At 35.4% G+C, this 18,997-nt stretch overlaps 3 protein-coding genes and 1 long non-coding RNA gene across 5 annotated transcripts; 1 reads left to right on the top strand and 3 right to left on the bottom strand.

The window, feature by feature from the left end:
- Window positions 1-523: 523 nt before the first annotated feature.
- Window positions 524-1,207, bottom strand: LOC106424545. The gene has a single exon (XM_013865310.3). It carries the CDS (start codon window positions 1,042-1,044, stop codon window positions 727-729), a length of 318 nt encoding a protein of 105 aa, XP_013720764.1. The 5' UTR covers window positions 1,045-1,207; the 3' UTR covers window positions 524-726.
- Window positions 1,208-7,340: 6,133 nt separating this feature from the next.
- LOC125593134 lies at window positions 7,341-9,788 on the top strand. Its single transcript, XR_007329078.1, has 2 exons — window positions 7,341-9,267; window positions 9,399-9,788. It is a non-coding gene; the product is annotated as an uncharacterized LOC125593134 (long non-coding RNA).
- Window positions 9,789-10,666: 878 nt separating this feature from the next.
- Window positions 10,667-14,168, bottom strand: LOC106424612 (U-box domain-containing protein 51). Of its 2 annotated transcripts, none has more exons than XM_013865371.3 (7): window positions 13,600-14,168; window positions 13,429-13,490; window positions 12,978-13,318; window positions 12,619-12,898; window positions 12,440-12,541; window positions 11,060-12,185; window positions 10,667-10,967 (listed from the first exon to the last, which is right to left on the bottom strand). In XM_013865371.3, exons 1-7 carry the CDS (start codon window positions 13,625-13,627, stop codon window positions 10,954-10,956), a joined length of 1,953 nt encoding a protein of 650 aa, XP_013720825.1. In that variant the 5' UTR covers window positions 13,628-14,168; the 3' UTR covers window positions 10,667-10,953. The 2 variants fall into 2 exon arrangements, with proteins under 2 accessions (XP_013720825.1, XP_013720824.1); XM_013865370.3 differs by having other exon boundaries at window positions 13,604-14,168.
- Window positions 14,169-14,539: 371 nt separating this feature from the next.
- LOC106424613 (protein ALP1-like) lies at window positions 14,540-16,661 on the bottom strand. Its single transcript, XM_048769261.1, has one exon. It carries the CDS (start codon window positions 16,254-16,256, stop codon window positions 14,739-14,741), a length of 1,518 nt encoding a protein of 505 aa, XP_048625218.1. The 5' UTR covers window positions 16,257-16,661; the 3' UTR covers window positions 14,540-14,738.
- Between the last annotated feature and the right edge of the window lie 2,336 nt (window positions 16,662-18,997).

The following is an 18,997-nucleotide window of genomic DNA, read 5'->3' as shown; positions in this document are numbered from 1 at the left end:
AAATGTAACTTGCATCGCAAACAAACAATCAAGACCTAGAAACGTGTTTTGGCTTAGATTTTGGTGTTGCCAGACCAATATTTTAATTTAATTTTTTCAAATGAATGATTATTCAACAAAAAAAAAAACATTTGTACAATGTCTGTAACTCTAGCTGAGCGTGTGTGTTTGACAAAAAGAATTTAGATTGAAATCAAAACAAAAGCATGTTTCCATGGCCTTGGTATGTTTTGGAGGCTTGGAGCATCCGCAAGACCAATATTAAGATATGTATGTTCTCCATTAACTCCGATGTTATTATTAGTGTAAAACCAACGACGGAGAGATTGATTCGTCACTCACCGGATGTGATAAGGTTAATTAACACATAAACCCAACCATACTAAAGTCTTTAAATGAAAAAACAAGAATGGTTCATATGTCATGAACTTGCAGCAACACAAGAGACCTTTCAATAATCTAGTTTGAACCATTTTTTTACGGGTGGAAAAGATTCATCCAAGCTTTGTGAAATTCCATAAACTATGTAAACTAATGATCTTTTTTTTTGTTTTTGAACAAAACTAATGATCCTATATAGTTTTGTGGCAATCACACTTACATTGAAGAATATAGCATACACCGAGAGATATAAGAGAACAAAAACATAATTAATTACTTGAAGAAATCAAATAAAAGAAGAAACTCAAAGCGATCTTAAGAAGAAAAAAATAAAAATAAAGAAAATCACCACCAGCCATAGACGACCTGCGTGTACCTATGTTTAAGCCATCTGAAGCTTTTTCTAAAAGAGCCTTTGACTTGGCCTTCAACACTATACATCTTGTAACTCGCCACCCTTTTCTTCCTCTTCAGCTCCGGGTCCGTTATCCCCCAAGATTTCGACCTCCCTATCGATTTTCCCTTCTTCATATCGTACATGTTGCTCTCCGTCGCCGTCCCGTAAGAAGCGCTATAGCTCCTGAAGTCTCCGGTTCCAGGAACGCCGTTGTAAGGCTGGATCTGCATCCCTCCGCACGGTCTTTGACAGCCGTAATCTTCCATTGAAGCCGGCGAGAGTTTTTTCTCTTTGTTTACAGCTCAGAGAATAATAACGCGAGAGCCGTGTCTTTTGAGCTGGTCTCGACTTGACACTCGGACGTTACATAATTCATTCATTTTTAATTTCTTTTCTGGCTGTTTTTTAAATTTGAACAAAGCGAAATGGCATTACTATGATGAATAAAATTTCAATAAGTACCTAATTGTGCTAGATGAATTATTGGCCTCGAATTATTATCCGAGCTACGATCCAGGCTCCGAAAATTTGGATATCCAAAAGGGACGGATCTGAATTCGGATAATAAAATGTTGGATCCATCAAAACCGAATCTGGATCATGATATCTTGATTTTTAGTCACGATATCCAAATCCGTAATTTTTTCGATAATTATTTCAAAAATAGTAATATTTATATATATAATTAATTTTATTTATTATATAATAATTTTATAATAGTATATATAAATTTTATATAAGTTTTGTAATAGTATATACATAAATGATTAAAAATATTATATGCATTTTTATTTTTAAATTATTGTTAATGTTTTAATATATTTAAATATTATTTATTATTAATTTTAAGGATCCAAATTTGGATCACATATCCGCTGGATATTATAATTTTTAGAAGGATATTCGGCATTTGGATATCCGGATAAAGATAATAAAAATATGGATCCGATCCAGATACTTTAAAATTCTTCGGATATCCGATCCGTTCCAGGTCTACATTGAAATATAAAAAAAAAATGTCTCCGTGAATAGATTACTCATAAATAAACAAGGGATTTGTTTTCTTTTAAAATATAGCTGACCATTGATTGATGTGAAGAAACGGTCAATGAGCAAGTTGTGCGTAATAATGTTTGGTGTTCAGTATTCACATATTCGTGTGTGGGAACGTGACTACCAGCAAACATACAAAGGGCCATACACGCCTTTAATCAATAGCTTAATTTTCCACGAGCTATCATTTTCCCACATGAACAGTAGATTAATTAATTTAATCTATATAAAAAAAATTGGGTCGAATTTTATAAATTATTATTATCAGAAAGTTATTATTAACAAATATATTTCATATCTCTTTTTATGCTAGCTAGGAGCTTTATATAACACCAAACGGGGGCAAACTTTCATGAGGGCTTAATATGTAATTTATTATGTTCTGACACTACACTAAAACTTAACTTTTTACTGTTATAGGTATTTTCCTAATTTCATATTTCTTTATGGGTTTTGGCCTAATTCACTCTAAAAAAAATTGGGTCGAATTTTATAAATTATTATTATCAGAAAGTTTGGTGATAAGAAAAATCAATAACTAGTTTAACGTCTTACACATAAAAAGGCGAATCCCTGCTAAAGGTAAGCACGGTCCAAAAGTAATCTGAGCCCAAGCCCACAGACTCCTTAGCATTACCGGTAGACTACGAAACCGGGAAACGTATAAGCCATATTACGGAGAATCGAATCGAATTTTTAAATGAAAGATCTGAAGGGATAAATGATGACGATGACCAGCGTGGTTCTGTTGTCCACTTACGATGTGGGGGATGGTCGGAAAATTCCTATCGACCACGTGTCTACGCAGGGGCTCTCCACGTGATTCCCACGCCGAAAGCGGTGGTTTTCAGCACCGGAGGAGAGAATCTTAACAGTACTAATACTAATATATCCTCTTAATTCTTTTTGATCGATCAAAAATATTCATCTCTATCACCACCATACATTTTTATGTCAAAAAGCTTCTTTTTTTTTAATTAGTACAGTCATTTGTCGACCCACGATTACGAACATGGCTTCTTGATCTCTAACACCAAGGCAATACTTATAAAAAAATTAAACTAAAAACAAAGGCAATGCATGTTTAGCAAAAAAAAAAAAAAAAAAAGGCAATACTGATATATATATGTTTTATTATTATTATACATATCATACTACACAATGTAATGCACTAATGCATGTTTAGTTTTTGATATTTTCTAGTACATAGAACATCCATAATTAACTATCGACTTTTCACTATAAATGTGATTTTATCAGTGATTAGTGGTAAACTGGTAATCGATTTTGATTAAACAGATGAAGTCATTGCAAGACAGTTGCTTTGCTTATACTTGTACTAGTTGAATTCTTTTGTTTACTCTTGTCTTCTTTTCCACTCAGTTCAGGTCTCCATATGTTTTCGGTATCAGTCCAAAGTGTCTAAAAGCATTTTATTTTCTTTAGGTTCCTTTTTCCCCTTGCGTTGATGCGTCAACTTCAAGCAACACCGAAGCTATAATGGCTCCAAACTAGAAGTCAAAGTGAATATGTCCCTCAAAAGTCTTATCGTATGATATATATTATACAGACTGATCACATAGATTTGCCACTAGAGGGATATATACGAATGAGCCCCATACAGACGTTATTAATTTTAATATTAAAACATAATATACACATCAGGTATTTTAATTTCCGTTTTACTTGTAAAGTTGAATACGCGTTTTAGCTTCAAAGATCTTGACCATTTAAGCTGACAAGTGAAAAAAACTTGGGTTTTGCTTTAACGGTCTAAATACACATCAACACATAAATATTTCTTCATCACAAATTATGAGGTAAATTCACCGCTCAGGGGACTTAGTAACTAAGCCTATCAGTCACTTAAAATGCGATGAAGATCACTAAGTCCATCTAGTCGGTAAGCGACAACACTACAAGAAAACAGCAAGGATATTGAGGAAAAAAATTGTCGGAATTTCGTCGGAATAACGTTATTCCGACGACATACCGACGAAACAAGTCCTCGGAAATAATTCCTCGGAATTTCTTCTTTCCTCGGAAATCCCTCGGAATTTTCCGACGGAATTCCGAGGAAACAAATTTCCGAGAAAATTCCGAGGATCACTAGTTTGTCGGAAATCTCCTCGGAATATACCGAGGGAGAACTTCGTCGGGATATTTCCTCGGAAGTTCATCGATCGATGCGTTTTTGGACATATATCCATCGATCGATCTGTTTATAAAAAAACGTTCGGAATATACCGAGGGACATCTTCCTCGGAATATTCCGAGGAACTTGTCCCTCGGTATATTCCGAGGAAAGGTGTCCCTCGGTATATTCCGAGGAAAGGTGTCCCTCGGTATATTCCGAGGAAGATGTCCCTCGGTATATTCCGAACGTTTTTTATAAACAGATCGATAGATGGATATATGTCCAAAAACGCATTGATCGATCGAGTAAAAAATATAATTAATTTCCGCGGAATGTAAAAAATATTAATTTTAAAAAAAAAATAAAAATTTTGAAATTTAAATTCGAAAATATAAAATTGAAATCATATTAATTAATATTCAAAGGTTCACAAATAAAAATAAAACATTCCGAGTTTTTGGAAAAAGAAAAAAAACTACGGGTCTGGCACGTCCGGGAACACCTCGTTCGGGTACATCATCTGCATCATCTCCATCATTTGCTGGTTCAGCCTCCTCTGTGCCTCATAGCCCGCCTGTTGACCCGCCATCTGGGTCTCCAACAAAGATATGCGATCATCCTTGTCCTTCAAGGATGCTGTCGAGGCCGGGTCTGATCATCATAAGACCTATAAATTAAAAAAATATATTTAATAAATACAAAAATATATAAATTAATTTTTTTTTTAAAAAAAAATCCCAAATAATTTAATCAAAAAAAATATTTATAGATATTAAAAATATTTAATAAATATATAAAAATAGTTCTAATAAACAAAAAATAGTTTTAATAAATAAAAAATAGTTTAATAATTACAAAAAATAGTTTTAATAATACATATATATATTAAAAATATTTTTAAATCCCAAATAATAGTTTTTAATCACAAAATAAGTTTTATAGATATTAAAAATGTTTTGTAAAATCCAAAAAATCGAATTTATATACAAAAAAGATTTTGTAAAATCCAAAAAATCGAATTTATATAGAAAAATCGTTTTGTAAAATACAAAAATCGATTTTATATACAAAAATCGATTTTATAAATACAAAAAAAAATAAAAAAAAAATAAAAAAATTCTAAATCAATTCAACAAAACAAATTATTCAACCAAATCACAATTCTAAACCTATTATACAACCAAATCACAATCCTAACCAATCACCCAAACAAAAATTTATCAAAACTAAACAAAAACCTAACAAATAGAACCTAAGAGAGTGGGATAGGGTCCTTACATGATTTGTGTAAAAGAAGGGGGAGATCGCCGGAGATATCGTCGGATTTCAGGGGGAAATCGCCGGAGAGAAGAGAGGAGTCGCGCAGAGGAAGAAGAGAGAAATTGGAAAGAAGAAGGGGCTCGTGGTTATAAAACCTAGGGTCCGGCGGACATTATCCGTCGGAATTCCGTCGGAATTCTAATTTCAATTTTCGCGAAATATTTGCCCGGTAAAATGAAAGTATTCCGAGGAAATACCGAGGAACTAGTGTTTGGGGTTTCAAAACATCAATTTTTTTTGCCGTATTTCATTTCTTATACAAATGTAATGCATACCATTGAAGATTCTTTGTATAGATGAGCATAAATCATGAAATAACAAATTTCAAAACTAATTGAAAGTATTCCCTTTACCGTTCATTAAAAGGTATAAATGTTTCTCTTATGTTGTGGGATTTCGTTCATACAATCGGAAAAGTGTTAATTATACGGTAAGGAACAAATTTTTGACTTCATAATGAACGTAAGACACTTAATAAGGGTTATATAGGTGTTATTCAAACCGCAAAACGTTGTTTTCGGTTTAAAAACCCTATTTCCTCGGAATTTCCTCGAATTATTCCGAGGGAATTCCGAAGAAACCCTTTTCTTCCTCGGAATTCCGTCGGAATATTCCGAGAAAATTCCGAGGAACTAGTGTCTGGGGTTTCAATACGTCAATTTTTTTTTTAAACGGATCGATCGATGGATATATGTACCAAAACGCATCGATCGATAGAGTATATCAGGTGTTCCTCGGAATTTCCTCGGCATATTCCGAGGCTTTTCCGAGGATACAGGGTTTGGGGTAACAATGTGATCGATCGAGAACAAAATCTCGTACGTTTTTTTATAAACGGATCGATCGATGTATATATATTCAAAAACGCATCGATCGATCACTAAGATGGACCAAAGCGTAACAATGTGATCGATCGATTAGATTATCCCATCGATCGATCGAGAATCTCAAGCGTTCCTCGGAATGTCCTCGGAAAATCTTGTAAGTTTTTTTATAAACGGATCGATCGATGGATATATGTCCGAAAACGCATCGATCGATCACTAAGATGGACCAAAGCGTAACAATGTGGTCGATCGATTAGATTATCACATCGATCGATCGAGAATCTCAAGCGTTCCTCGGAATGTCCTCGGAAAATCTTGTAAGTTTTTTTATAAACGGATCGATCGATGGATATATGTCCGAAAACGCATCGATCGATCACTAAGATGGACCAAAGAGTAACAATGTGATCAATCGATTAGATTATCCCATCGATGGAGGATGACATATTTTTTATGAATCAAATTCGTGTGTAAATAGAGTAAGAGGGAGGATGAAGATATGGAGTGAATGAAGAGGAAGATGACTGCTTGTATTTATAGTTTAAATCCTGCCGACAGACCGAGAAAATTCCGACGGAATTCCGACGCCAACGGCTAGTTCGTCGGAATTTCCTCGGAATTTTGTAAAATCCTCCAACGGCTCTCCAACGGCTATAATATTTCCTTGGAATTCATCGGTTTTTTCCGAGGAACACATTTTTCCTCGGAATATTCTGACGGATTGATATTTCCTCGGAATTCCGTCGGTATATTCCGAGGAAATTCCGAGGAAATCAAATTTTGTGTTTCCTCGGAATTTTCTCGGAAATTCCTCGGGATATTCCGAGGATTTCATTTTCCGTCGGAATGTCCGTCAGAATACCGCTGTTTTCTTGTAGTGCAAGTATAATGCTATATAAATAAAATTATTAAAATGTGTAACAAAACCTGAAAAATCAAATACTAATTTATAACTTATGGTTCTATTGTGTGTGGTTTTCCCAAAAAGGAAACTTGTTAAGGAAGGAGGAATCATATGCGCATTCCCATATTCGGAATTATTAGCTAAGATTGATTGTTTTTTTTGTAGTAGTATATATCGTCCTTCATCCTGACAGGAAAAAGACCAACTATCTCATACTCTGAACCTGGTTGTACTTGTACGCACCAATGCTTCACGCAGCAGGTCAGGTGTCATCATTAGTTCATTACATGTTCACATTCTCAGCAGATCTCATCTCGCCGTGGTTTTGGATATAGAAAAAGTTAAAGTAGGAGATAGCAATTTGTGGGAAAATTAGTTGAACAACTAGAACATTAAGAAAAATAGAAAATGTTTATCAAAAAAATAAAATGGTTATAAAATAAGAAAAAAAGATAAAAGGATTACAAAATTCTAACCCAAAACTAATTTTTAACATGCTCATTATTTACATTTTGTGTTGACTTTACTCTCGTTCTTTACCATAGAAGTCATGTAAAAACTAATATAATACATGTGGTATTACATGTTGTATAACAATGACATACAAATATATGTTTCGATGGAAGATTCTTGAAACTTATCAATATAATTTGTGATGGAATTAAATACGTATTGATGGAGGAAGTTTCATTGAAATAGAGCATGTCATACATATTAAAATGTTTTGAAAAAAGCATGCATGCTTTAAGATGCTTTAGAGCCGTATTGAATATTTGGCTGTGGGTGTACTTTTTCATGATGAGTCTCTGTTGATTTGTAATTGGTCGGTCCAGTTTTATATTCTATTAAATCATTAAAAAAACAAAAGTCATAATATGCTTTTCGCTAGCAAAAATTCTCAAACTAATCTATTCATAATAAGAGAATTAAACTTCATCCAATGTTTTTTTGTTTGACAAACTTCAGCTATATTTTATTCCAAAGTGTTTGGACCACATTAGTTGTAAATAAGCACTATTAAGTGATATGTTGTTCACACTAAACATTTTGGAAAATTTAGGGAAATATCTGCACTCTTATTTCATTTCTTATTTTAAAATAAGGTTTGGAAAAAAATTCCTCTAACTCTACTTTTTTTGTTTTATAACAGATAAAGTAAATTACTTTGAAATAGAATAAATATCTTGTTCTTATTTATTACTACATTTTTATTTTCAAAATAAGAATGAAACTGAATTACATTGTGTAATTATTTATTTTAAAAGTAATATATTGAAAATGCTCTAACTCGTCACTAAAAATATATATTATTCTGTATTCAAAATCATATGTACATAAATGACGATGTTATATGTATTGACAATATATAAAATATAAACCAATGAGATATCAATGTAAAATAATGATAAATTTTATAAAGGGTTTGCCTTTTAATTTGATTAGCAAAAGAGAAGGTGACATCGAAAACATCAAGTAGTAAGTCGGCATCTTAGTAGATAGCCATTCACGTGGTTGGAAAACCGAACAATCTTTATCAATAATTCATGAGAGAAGATTTGAGTTTTTTTCTTTTTCTCTCTTTGTTTTTATAGCATTCTCTTTCTAACCATTTGGCTATAAAAAGGCCCGACAGGTCTCAGTTTCTTCCCACATCCAAAGATAGAGAGATGTAAGGTATAGTCTTAAATCCCTGATAGAACAATGATATATAACTATATGATCTTTAAAGTTATATTAGTTATACATATATATGTATATATTAGACATATGTGTGTGCATATGAAGGTAGATTTGTCAGTTGAATTGATTGTTCTCGACAAGCCAAGGTTTTTGAGTCTGGTCACATGCTCTCTCTTCCATCGAAGGTAAGAGGAGGTGACAGAAGAGAGTGAGCACACATGGTGGCTTTCTTGCATGTTTTTTTCAAAATTAGGGTTTCATGCTTGAAGCTATGTGTGCTTACTCTCTCTCTGTCACCCCTTCTCTCTCTTTTCTTTTGAAAATGGTTAATTTTGTTTGGTAAAAGATCTATATTTGGTTTGATTATTTTAAGGTTCTATGCTTAGTTATACTAACATCAAATGGATAAAAGTAATTTGAGGTATCTAAGCGTAGGTAGCTCTTGTGGAAGGTTTAATCCTGCTCCTAAGCAGCAAACCTGGAACTTTGTTGGGGAACTGGATTATCAATAACTGGTTCCTGACCAAAAGACTGTGCAAAAGATGGAAATTTTTTGATTAACAAAAAGGTAATGATATGAGAGGTTTGCAACTAGATCTGGATTTAATTATTTAACTATATATATTACATTTATATAGATCAAATATTTTTGTTTCATGATTATAATATATGAGAATTTCCATTTTTAATATAATACAGCTGGACTTGAACAAATGCCTCTGTTCGATTTATGCGGCCAATCAAATCTGATACACACTATCACCTGATAAAAAAAGAAAGAGAGGACTGTGAAAACTGTGAGAACCTTGTGTGACGATCGGGAATGTCGTGCTGCGAGTTTGTTTTTCATTTTTCATAGACAATATGGATTAGTTAGCTAGTTATATGAATGGGGATTTAAGATAGTTTATCGCTTGTAAGTAAGGGATATTTTTATCAATTAGGGTTCGTCAGTTGTCATCCCCTATTCGTTCAAAAATATACAAGATCGTGTATCTATTTGGCTAATGTCCTGTCCAGTCATTTATTTCATGTGTAATTTACACAAATTACCACTAAAATTAAAAATATTCATATGATTTTCATTAATGGTATTTTAGTGTTTGTCACCCCTAATTACATCAAAATTGTGACACATAAACATATCATATACAACTTGCTTTCACATTGATTAACCAGAGTTTAATTAAAAGTTTAAAACCAGATATTGATAGATGTACATGGTCCAAAACAGGGAGGTGAAGAAGGAGTATGATATAAAAACATCATCATCTATTTAATTGAATCGTTTGAAAGTCATTACAATATTTAGTCGTCAAGTTTCTCGGGTGAACAAAGGCAAATAAAATTACTACAAGCGAAGACACGTTTGTCCACCAGCTTACATTCATGTATACATTCATGACAAAAACTAACTATTTCTCCCCTATGACTTTCAGGGGTGTTCAAACGATCGTCATATGTAAACTGATCTTCTCTCTCAAAATCAATTTGAGGACTTTGTGCAGAATTGGAAGAAGGTGGTTTCTCTTTTGAATTAGATTTTCCCATAATATTTGATGCATCTATAAAAAAATCATCAAAAGATATAGTGAACAACACATCATGTTTATTACTAAAGCGTATATATACTTATTTATCCTAAGTAAATGAGTATAACTTACATGATGAAAAGATAATTAGAAAAACGAAAAACAAAACTCTCGTCATTTGTCCTTTTCTTGCAGTGATGGGTTGTGGAGTCATTAAAGTTGGATAATATCATACTTATAGGTTTCTTATTTGATACAAAACAGCTTGATGTCAACAGCAAAAGAGTGATAAAAGAGTTTAATATTGGAGTTAGAAAACTATACTATTTAATGTGAATGTGTCGTAACGGTGTCGTAACAATATGTATAAATAATGTAACGGCGTCTTGGAATACCATCCCAAACTGGATACGTAACATAGGAGGAACAGAGAGATAACGTTTGAATAAATCAATAGATTCATCTTGGTTAGGCTACGAGAAGTGGAACATTAACATATGAACCATTGCATTTTTGTTCAATATATACTTTTAATCCGAGAGCCAGAAAGGTGGAAGTATTATGTTACAGATACATATATAATATTGACAAATTTATATCTTAGTTTAAACCATCTCTGGATGGCACTTCACTTACCACTTTTTTCTTGAGAAGCAAGCAATCTCTCTCTCATAGAAGTCTTCAAATAATTAAGAAATGTATATGATCTTCAGACCCAGCTGCTAATTCTGGCTTCCTAATGAATAATACGGCATATTCAAAGCTTAAGCAATAAGGTTTTAGCAAATATAAAGATTGTGTTTAGTATTAATATGTATCATAACATACCTGACTCATTGTCCAAGCCCAAGTTTCTTAACCTGACAAGCTCTGGAACTATATCTTTTCCAAGATCTGGTCTATCTCTCTTCCTTAGCTCTGAACATTTCAGACACAGCTTAGCAAAATTTATAGCTTCTTCAACCGGCCAATCAGTCACAACCGGGTCAAGCATATCCTTGAAAGTTCCTTTCTCAATAGCCATCGACACATGATGAGCCAGACCCATAGGATTCTTAGCAGTAATGATCTGAAGCAGCATTATCCCTAACGAATATATATCTGACTTCGTGGTTAACTTCCCCGTTTGCTGGTACTCAGGGTCTATGTAACAGAACGTTCCTGCTGCAGATGTCATGTGGTATTGTGTGACGTTATTAGCCACCGAAGCAGGGACTAACCGAGCTAGTCCAACGTCACTGATCTTGCTTACGTAGTTTCTATCTAAGAGTATATTAGCAGGTTTTAGGTCACGGTGAACGAGAGGCTCTGGCTTTGTTTGGTGAAGGAAGGAGAGTGCAGTAGCGATCTCCGCCGCTATTTGAAACCTTTTCCTCCAAGAAAGAGGCGGCGAGTTTCCTCTACGGAAGAGTCTGTCCTCTAAGCTCCCATTCTCCATGAACTCATACACCAAGCATCCATACTCAGGACACGCACCGAGGAGAAGAACCATGTGAGGATGTCTAATGCAACTCAGAACCTCGACTTCTTGCTGAAACTGTTTCTTTCCTTGAGCAGCATCAGGTCTCAAGACTTTGATAGCGACAGGAGTGTGATCAAGTGTGCCTTTATAAACCGGTCCGTATCCTCCTTCTCCTACTTTCATGTTGCTTGCGAATCTGTCGGTAGCTTCTTCGATCTCTTCTATAGAGTATTTTCTGTACCGGACATCGTTCTGTCCCAAAGCAGTAAGCGCACGGTCTTTCTCCTGAGATTCTCTTCTTGCTTTCATCTCTGCTTGCTTCCTTCTTTGTCCTTCTAGCTCTGCCATTCTCTGTGCTTTCTCAGCTGCTTCCATTGCAGCTTTGCACTTGGCCTTCTCCATCTCTGCAACAGCTAGGGCTGCCTCTTCAGCACTCCTAGCTTCCTCAAATCTTCTAGCTTCTTCCTTTTTCCACATGTTGAGCTCATTTGCCTAGAGAAACATAAAGTATTAACAGGGTCGGATTTAGACTAAGCCCAATGAAACATTGACCTTGGTCCCAAAATTTATGCAGATTTTTTATATATACATAAATCCACAAATTATGGAAAAAAAAATTATAAAAGTTCTTAAGAAATGTTTATGGTCCCCAAATTTTCAAATTCGGTCATGATCGTATAAGATGGAGCAAAAAAACATTCTTATCAAGACATCAACTAGCTTTGCTTCACAGTAATATTTCTTACCGTCTTTTTGGCATTAAGTGCTTCCTTGCAAGCTGAGCTGTACATGTCCATGGTTTGCCTGAGTTCAAGCTTTAACCTTTTCATCTCAGCTTCAATATCTCTCTGCATATAACCATCCAACCATTTAGTGCATACTAATGTTACATCTTAAACAAAGTATTGCTTTAGTGTTAACATACAGTTGATTGTGAAGCTGATTCATCAGAAGAGCCAGATGCACCAATGAAATCATAATTCTGAGCACTTAGATCAACCGAACCCATCATGAGAGATCCACCATCCGATTCATCAGAAAACGAGTTACGTCCCACAGGGTTCCTTTGCCCATTTGCCTGCTTAAAATCATAATTAAAGTCCAATGATCCATTTGCAGCGCTTCTGCGCCTTTCCCTCATGGCATTGAATCCATTATCATTATGATACCTCTCTGGAGTTGTGTTTCTTGAATTACGCTGGCCCCTATAATGTATCAAAAAACAAAATTTTAAAGCCTTTTCGATTGACCAAAACAGAAATAATGTTGGTTTTGTTATAATACCTAGGCAAGGGATCTTGGTCAGGGTCAGGTAGATTTTGGAGATGAAATGCGGATGATGGTTCACGAGGTGGGACAAGCGTATTGGTGATAGGTCTTTGAGCTGCTCGTGAAGACTGAACTTTGCCTTTGGAGATGACGTAGATGGAACAAAACTCAGGCGTTGATTTCAGAATGGAAGCAGCAACGTCATGGGATTTAGTGAACTTGAGAGATCTAGCGAATGGGTTCTTTGAGGATGATGCTGATCCCACCACGATGTTGTTCACAAGGTTGTTGTTAACGTAATCGAGTATTGCTCTCGCAACGTCGGTATCTTCTAGAATAACCTCCATCATTGAAATCTAATAAACACATGCATGCGCAACGCAAAGAAAGACAATATCAACTACGAACGTACGTATACGGTTTGAATGCATGGGAATGAGATAGAGAGAAAGGGACATTTATTTACCCCTTTTCGCGCGCAATAACCTCTGTACGGAACAAAAAGCTGATTCAATTCATCGTCTCCATCTGCAACAAACGTTTCTTGATGAGTTATACAACTTAGAGGAAATAATTATTTTTATTATTAAACAATATTTGGGGATTAATAAATATAAAAAAACTGAGGAGAAGATACCTACGGTTTGAACTTTTAAGACGAACATGGACAAGAATCATGTTAGGGTTGTTGATCATATTGAAGAGATGATCGGCGGCCCAGCGAACGGCGTAGTGACTGTTCTTGTCTTTGTCAATGGCGACCACCGTCGAATTAGCTGGCGCGTGCCCATCTTCCGATGAGTAACGAGCCATTATTATCAATCAAGAGAAAATAATTCCGATAGTCCCAACAAAACTATTAAATAAGGTAATAAATAATATATTATAATATATTAATATGTCACCAGACGTAGTGTCTGGGAACAGACAAGAAGAGAAGACGAGAAAGAAGATGGTAGCTAACTTTCTTTCTCCCCTGGTCTAACTTTCTCTCCTCTCGTCTTCTCTGTTTCAATGGCTGTTTGCTGGAAGATTGATTAACAAACTTCTTCCTTACAACAATATCAGAGAAAATACCGGGAGCCAATATTTATTATCAACCATTGTTTTTAAAGTTTCCTTTTTAAGGTGGTGGTTCTCTTTTTCTCCCTAACTTTTTGTGGGTTTTTTTTTCAAAATTATAGAATGCAAAAAATTTCTCTCTTTAGTACGGGTTTTCAGTTCTTTTTTATACTATTAAAAATACAACAAACAATTTTTGAAATTATAACAAGAAACATTTATTGTTTTAGTTATAAGTTAAAACAAACTCCAAGATCTTAATTAAGGCATTAATATAGGAAAAACATATCTTATCTCGCCGGTCGGTCTGCATCTGATCGGTGGATCCCGACATGATTGGAGAGCCGCTAGCTGAGTATGAACCACTAGACAAATGAGTGATGCCTCAAAACTAGCAACAATATGAAATGGTTATCGTTTTGCAACGAAGTAGCATACACATGTTTCTGAAGCACTACCATAGCACAAAAGGGTAAAAACCCAACCAAGCTAGTGCTCTATCTCACATTACAAAATACCAGATAATGAATTCTCATTGAGCTATTATACATTCTTGCTCATAGTATGTATATATAATATATCATATAAGTTCCCTCTATTGTTACAGTTGTGACCTAAAAGGTACAATACAATATGCATAAACCAAAGAATCAGAGTGAGTTCTGTTTAGCTTATTGGAGGAGAAACTATAAGTACATTTTCCATAATCATAAGTTATAGGAAAGAAGTACCCGCGAGTCCATGATGCAATAGATTATGTGAGATAGTATCTCTCGCCTTCATCGCATTAACCGATCTCAACGCGTTTTCAGGCAAAACCACATCATCAACCACTTCAACCATCAGCTCCGGCTCCATCCTCTCCCCTCTGATCTCACATATGTTGTGTAACACACAGCACGCGCCCAAGACCGTAGGCAAATCTTGCAGCTTCACTTCAGTCCGCTTCTGCAGACACGCCCACCGTCCTTTCAACCTCCCAAACGCTTCCTTAGATACTCTCTGCACCTCGCTCATCTTCTCGTTAAACGCGTGCTGCGTCCAAGTCAAATTCTGCTGCGTGTAAGGAACCAAGACCCAGTCTAACAACGGGTGACCGGCCCCACCAGCGACCCACAAACCTTTCAAAAGACCTCCGTTGTTAGCTCTTTGATACAACAACGACTTCTCCAACACCTTATCATCAGGCATTGACCCGGGCCATCCTATACACAAGTCAGTAAACACGCCGTTTGGGTTCACAACGGCTTGGATTGTGATCGAGTACGAAGTCTTTTGGTTCCTCTCGGTATGTCTCTTGTTGAAATAAGAAGCTACACTGATCTTAGGAGCTATGATCGGAATGTGAGTGGTATACATAGACCCAACAACGTTCGGTATACCCGAAATCGATTCGTATGTTTCTCTAATGTTTCTTAGAGACTCATCATCAGGCCATTGAAGGTACTTAGGCATTAGAACTTCTTTAATCGCTTTACATACCTCGAGGACGAGCTTGTGGCACGTGGAGATTCCTAAACCGAACTTCTTGGAGACGAGACGGAGCGGCTCCCCCGTGGCTAACCTCCAAACGCAAACCGCGACTCGCTGCCGCACGGGAATCGCGTTTCTCAACGCGGTGTCTTCTTTCGCGACCGCCGCGTTCAGCTCCTCGCAGATTAACTCGAACGTCGATTTGGACATTCGAAACGCTTTTTTGAAATCGGCTTCCGGATAATCCGAGCGGTTACACTCTTCCCACCACGCTCGGCTTCGATCTTTCACCCATAACCGCCTCTGCTGACCCGCACCGGGAACCGAACCGGATCCGGTTATCTCGCTCCCCTCGGCCTCTGTCTCCGTGACGGCGGCGGAGACGGAAGCGACGACGGCGCGTGAGGCGCGTGACTTCTTCCGATTGATATCGACGGCGTCGGCGTAGTGATCGGTGAGATCGGAGTAGTGATCGGACATGGTTCTGGCTCGTTTCCGGTAATTGGACTGGAGCTCGGACATTTCGCGGCGGGAAGCGGCGTTTTGAGCTTCCTGGTTCTGCTTCTCGTGCTCCTCCATCAGGAGCAAGGAAGTGAAGAAACCCTTGAGGTTGTTTTTGGTTTCGTGGGACGACGTCGTTTGAGTCTGGCTACCTACCTCGGCGTCGAAGACATTACAGACTTCTTCTTTTTCTTCTTCCTCGTCGTCTCTGTTTTCTTCGATTCCTTTCCGGAAAACGACGGAGGAGGCGGCTTTCATCGACGTCGTGTTCGTTTAGTGAGTTTTGTTTCGGACAAAAGTGTCTTCACTCTGGATTGGAAGAGAAGATATCTTTCCTTTGGTTGATAAATAGATCATCTCAAGACAAGACTTTGAAACTTGTGGGATGTGTGTGTGAACACGCAAGTTTGACTTTTAGTACGCCACCTCTTTTTCTTTTCCAATATTATTTATTGGTATTACTCATTTTTATTCTTCTTTTGTTACGTTCTTTAGTTGTTTTAGATATTAGTTTATACAGAAAAAGGCAGAAGCATTGTTTTTTTGGTGATTCAAATTCTGAAGCAAACTATGTGAAACCTGTTTTAAAAAAAAAAAATTTAAAAAAACTGAAGCAATTACTTGTGTAGACTCGTAATTTTAAAAATGTAAATGATAAATTAAAAACTCATACTAGGCTCGGTTGTATGTAGTTAATAAAATTAGGAATATACAAACAAGCCCGTTGGAAATTTGAAACTAAAGTAATTAGTTGCCAAAATAATAGTTGTAGTTTGTGAAGACTGGTTATCAAAATATAGTCTAGTGAATAAATAAATACATCTATATATCTATGTTCTCCCCCTTCGCTGCATGAATCACTATGCCGTGCTACTAAACAATGCTATAGAGAAGTTGATGCCATTATCAATTCATATGTTCTGCTACTTGCCAATGTGAACGAACTATTTTCGTAAATGGTAGTTGCAATTTTCTAATCTCTTCATAACAATATTGTTTACGTTATTTCTAGATTCAGATAGTTTGTGATATCATCGTATTGTGTTCCCAACTATCCCATTTTGATAGTCTATGCTGATTGCTGAGGTGAGGAACGATAAAAGAACGAGTCTTCTCTCGTTCAGATATGTAACATTCGGTTTGGGAAAAGACGAGTCTTCTCTCCACCACTTTTATTATTATTTTGTTTAACTTTTGTCAACAACATTTTATAAACGTTGTTATATACTTGTGGAGTGGATGTTCACACACGTATCCTATATACGAACCGGATAATGTTTAATTTATATTTTTGTTCAACAATAATGATTTATTTATAATATTAAGATCTTAAATGATTGTACCGAGAAGCTAAGAAAGCAGTGTGAACGCGTTAAGGAAGTATCGGACATTGGTGACTGTTATATTTGGCGGTGCGGCACGTTAGGTAGCAGATGGAGACTTTTTGGTCCCGCGCCTTTGTTTTTCTTTTTTCTCTTTATGCGTCTAATCTAGACCATTTTTTAGGCAAAAAAACTAGAACTAAAGAACAAAACCGAAACAAAATACCCGAAAACAAAACCTTCAAATACCCAAACAGTTCTTATATTTTTATATCTAAAATAACTGATCTGAACCGAAAGCGAACCGAAAACCGAACGGATACCTAAATATATAAAATAATATATACATATAACCTAACTAAATATATATTTTTAATTTAAAAATCTAGTGTCCAAAAAATATTTGAATATAACTAAATTATTAGAAAATATCTGAATTATCCGAAAGTATCCAGATAATTTTATTCGAAATATCTAAAATAATCCAAAATATCCAATTTTTAATCTAAATCATCCTATTATTTGATATTTTATCCTAAATAACCGATATATTATCCGAACTACCGAATCCGAACCAGAACTAAATGAGAACCAATTTTTTCCTGATATTTTATGGTTCTTAGTTTTACTATCCGAGCCGAACCGAACCGAACCAAATTCGGAATTATCCGAACCAAACCGAAAATAAGCCTGGTAGTAAATGGATCCTCTAACCCCCTACTCGAAATCCGAAATACCTGAATCGAACTGATACCCGAAATCCTTAGGCCTAAATTTCATTTTTGTGTTTGATGCATCACTCTAATGTAGCGTCTGAATACAACATTTAAATATTGCATACAGATTTCCATTTTTATATTTAGTATTTGCATTTAAATGCAATATCTAGCTGATAAATTGTTTGGTTTTTGATTTTATATAGCATTTGAATACTATTAGTTAAAAGACTAAAAAGCCATCATTTTTATTCTAAATAATAAATTTATTAAAATATTAAAATAAATATATCTAAAATTAATTTTCCATTTTTTGCGGGAACGATATTTTACCGATTTTAACGGAAAACTTAACTTTGCTATTTTGATGGAAACCATACAATTTTGTAGAAAATGTGATTCTCCGATTTTGACAGAAAAATGTGAATTTTTTATTTTTGCGGGAAAACACGATTTTTTGATTTTGGTGAGAAAACGTAAGTTTCCAGTTTTAACGGTCCCAAAATTTTCTGATTTCAGTGGAAAACACAATTTATGGTTTTGGCGGAAAACACAATTTTACAGTTTTAGCGGAAAAATGCAATTTTTCGATTTTGGTGGAAAACACAATTTTCGGTTTTGGTAGAAAACACGATTTTCTGGTTTTAGTGGGTGAACACGATTTTCCAGTTTTGGCGGAAAAATATACATATTTTTTTTTGACAAGAAAACACGATTTTCCGGTTTTTACGAAAAAAGTGGGTTTCGGGTTTTGGTGTGTTTTCCGGTTTTGACGAAAAACACGAGTTTACGGTTTTAGTTAGAAAACACAGTATTCAGTTTTGGTGGAAAATGCTATTTTCGTTTCGAAAACATGATTTCACAGTTTTGGTAGGATAACACGGTTTTTCTGGTTTTGGCGGGAAACACGGTTTTTCGGTTTTGGCGGATAAATACGTTTTTTTTTGTTTTAGCGAAAAAA

The sequence above is a fragment of the Brassica napus genome, chromosome C9 (genome assembly GCF_020379485.1).
Source record: "Brassica napus cultivar Da-Ae chromosome C9, Da-Ae, whole genome shotgun sequence".
Classification (NCBI taxonomy): Eukaryota; Viridiplantae; Streptophyta; class Magnoliopsida; order Brassicales; family Brassicaceae; genus Brassica; species Brassica napus.
The sequence above is the reverse complement of the archived record's forward strand: the minus strand, read 5'-3'. Positions and strand labels throughout refer to the sequence as shown.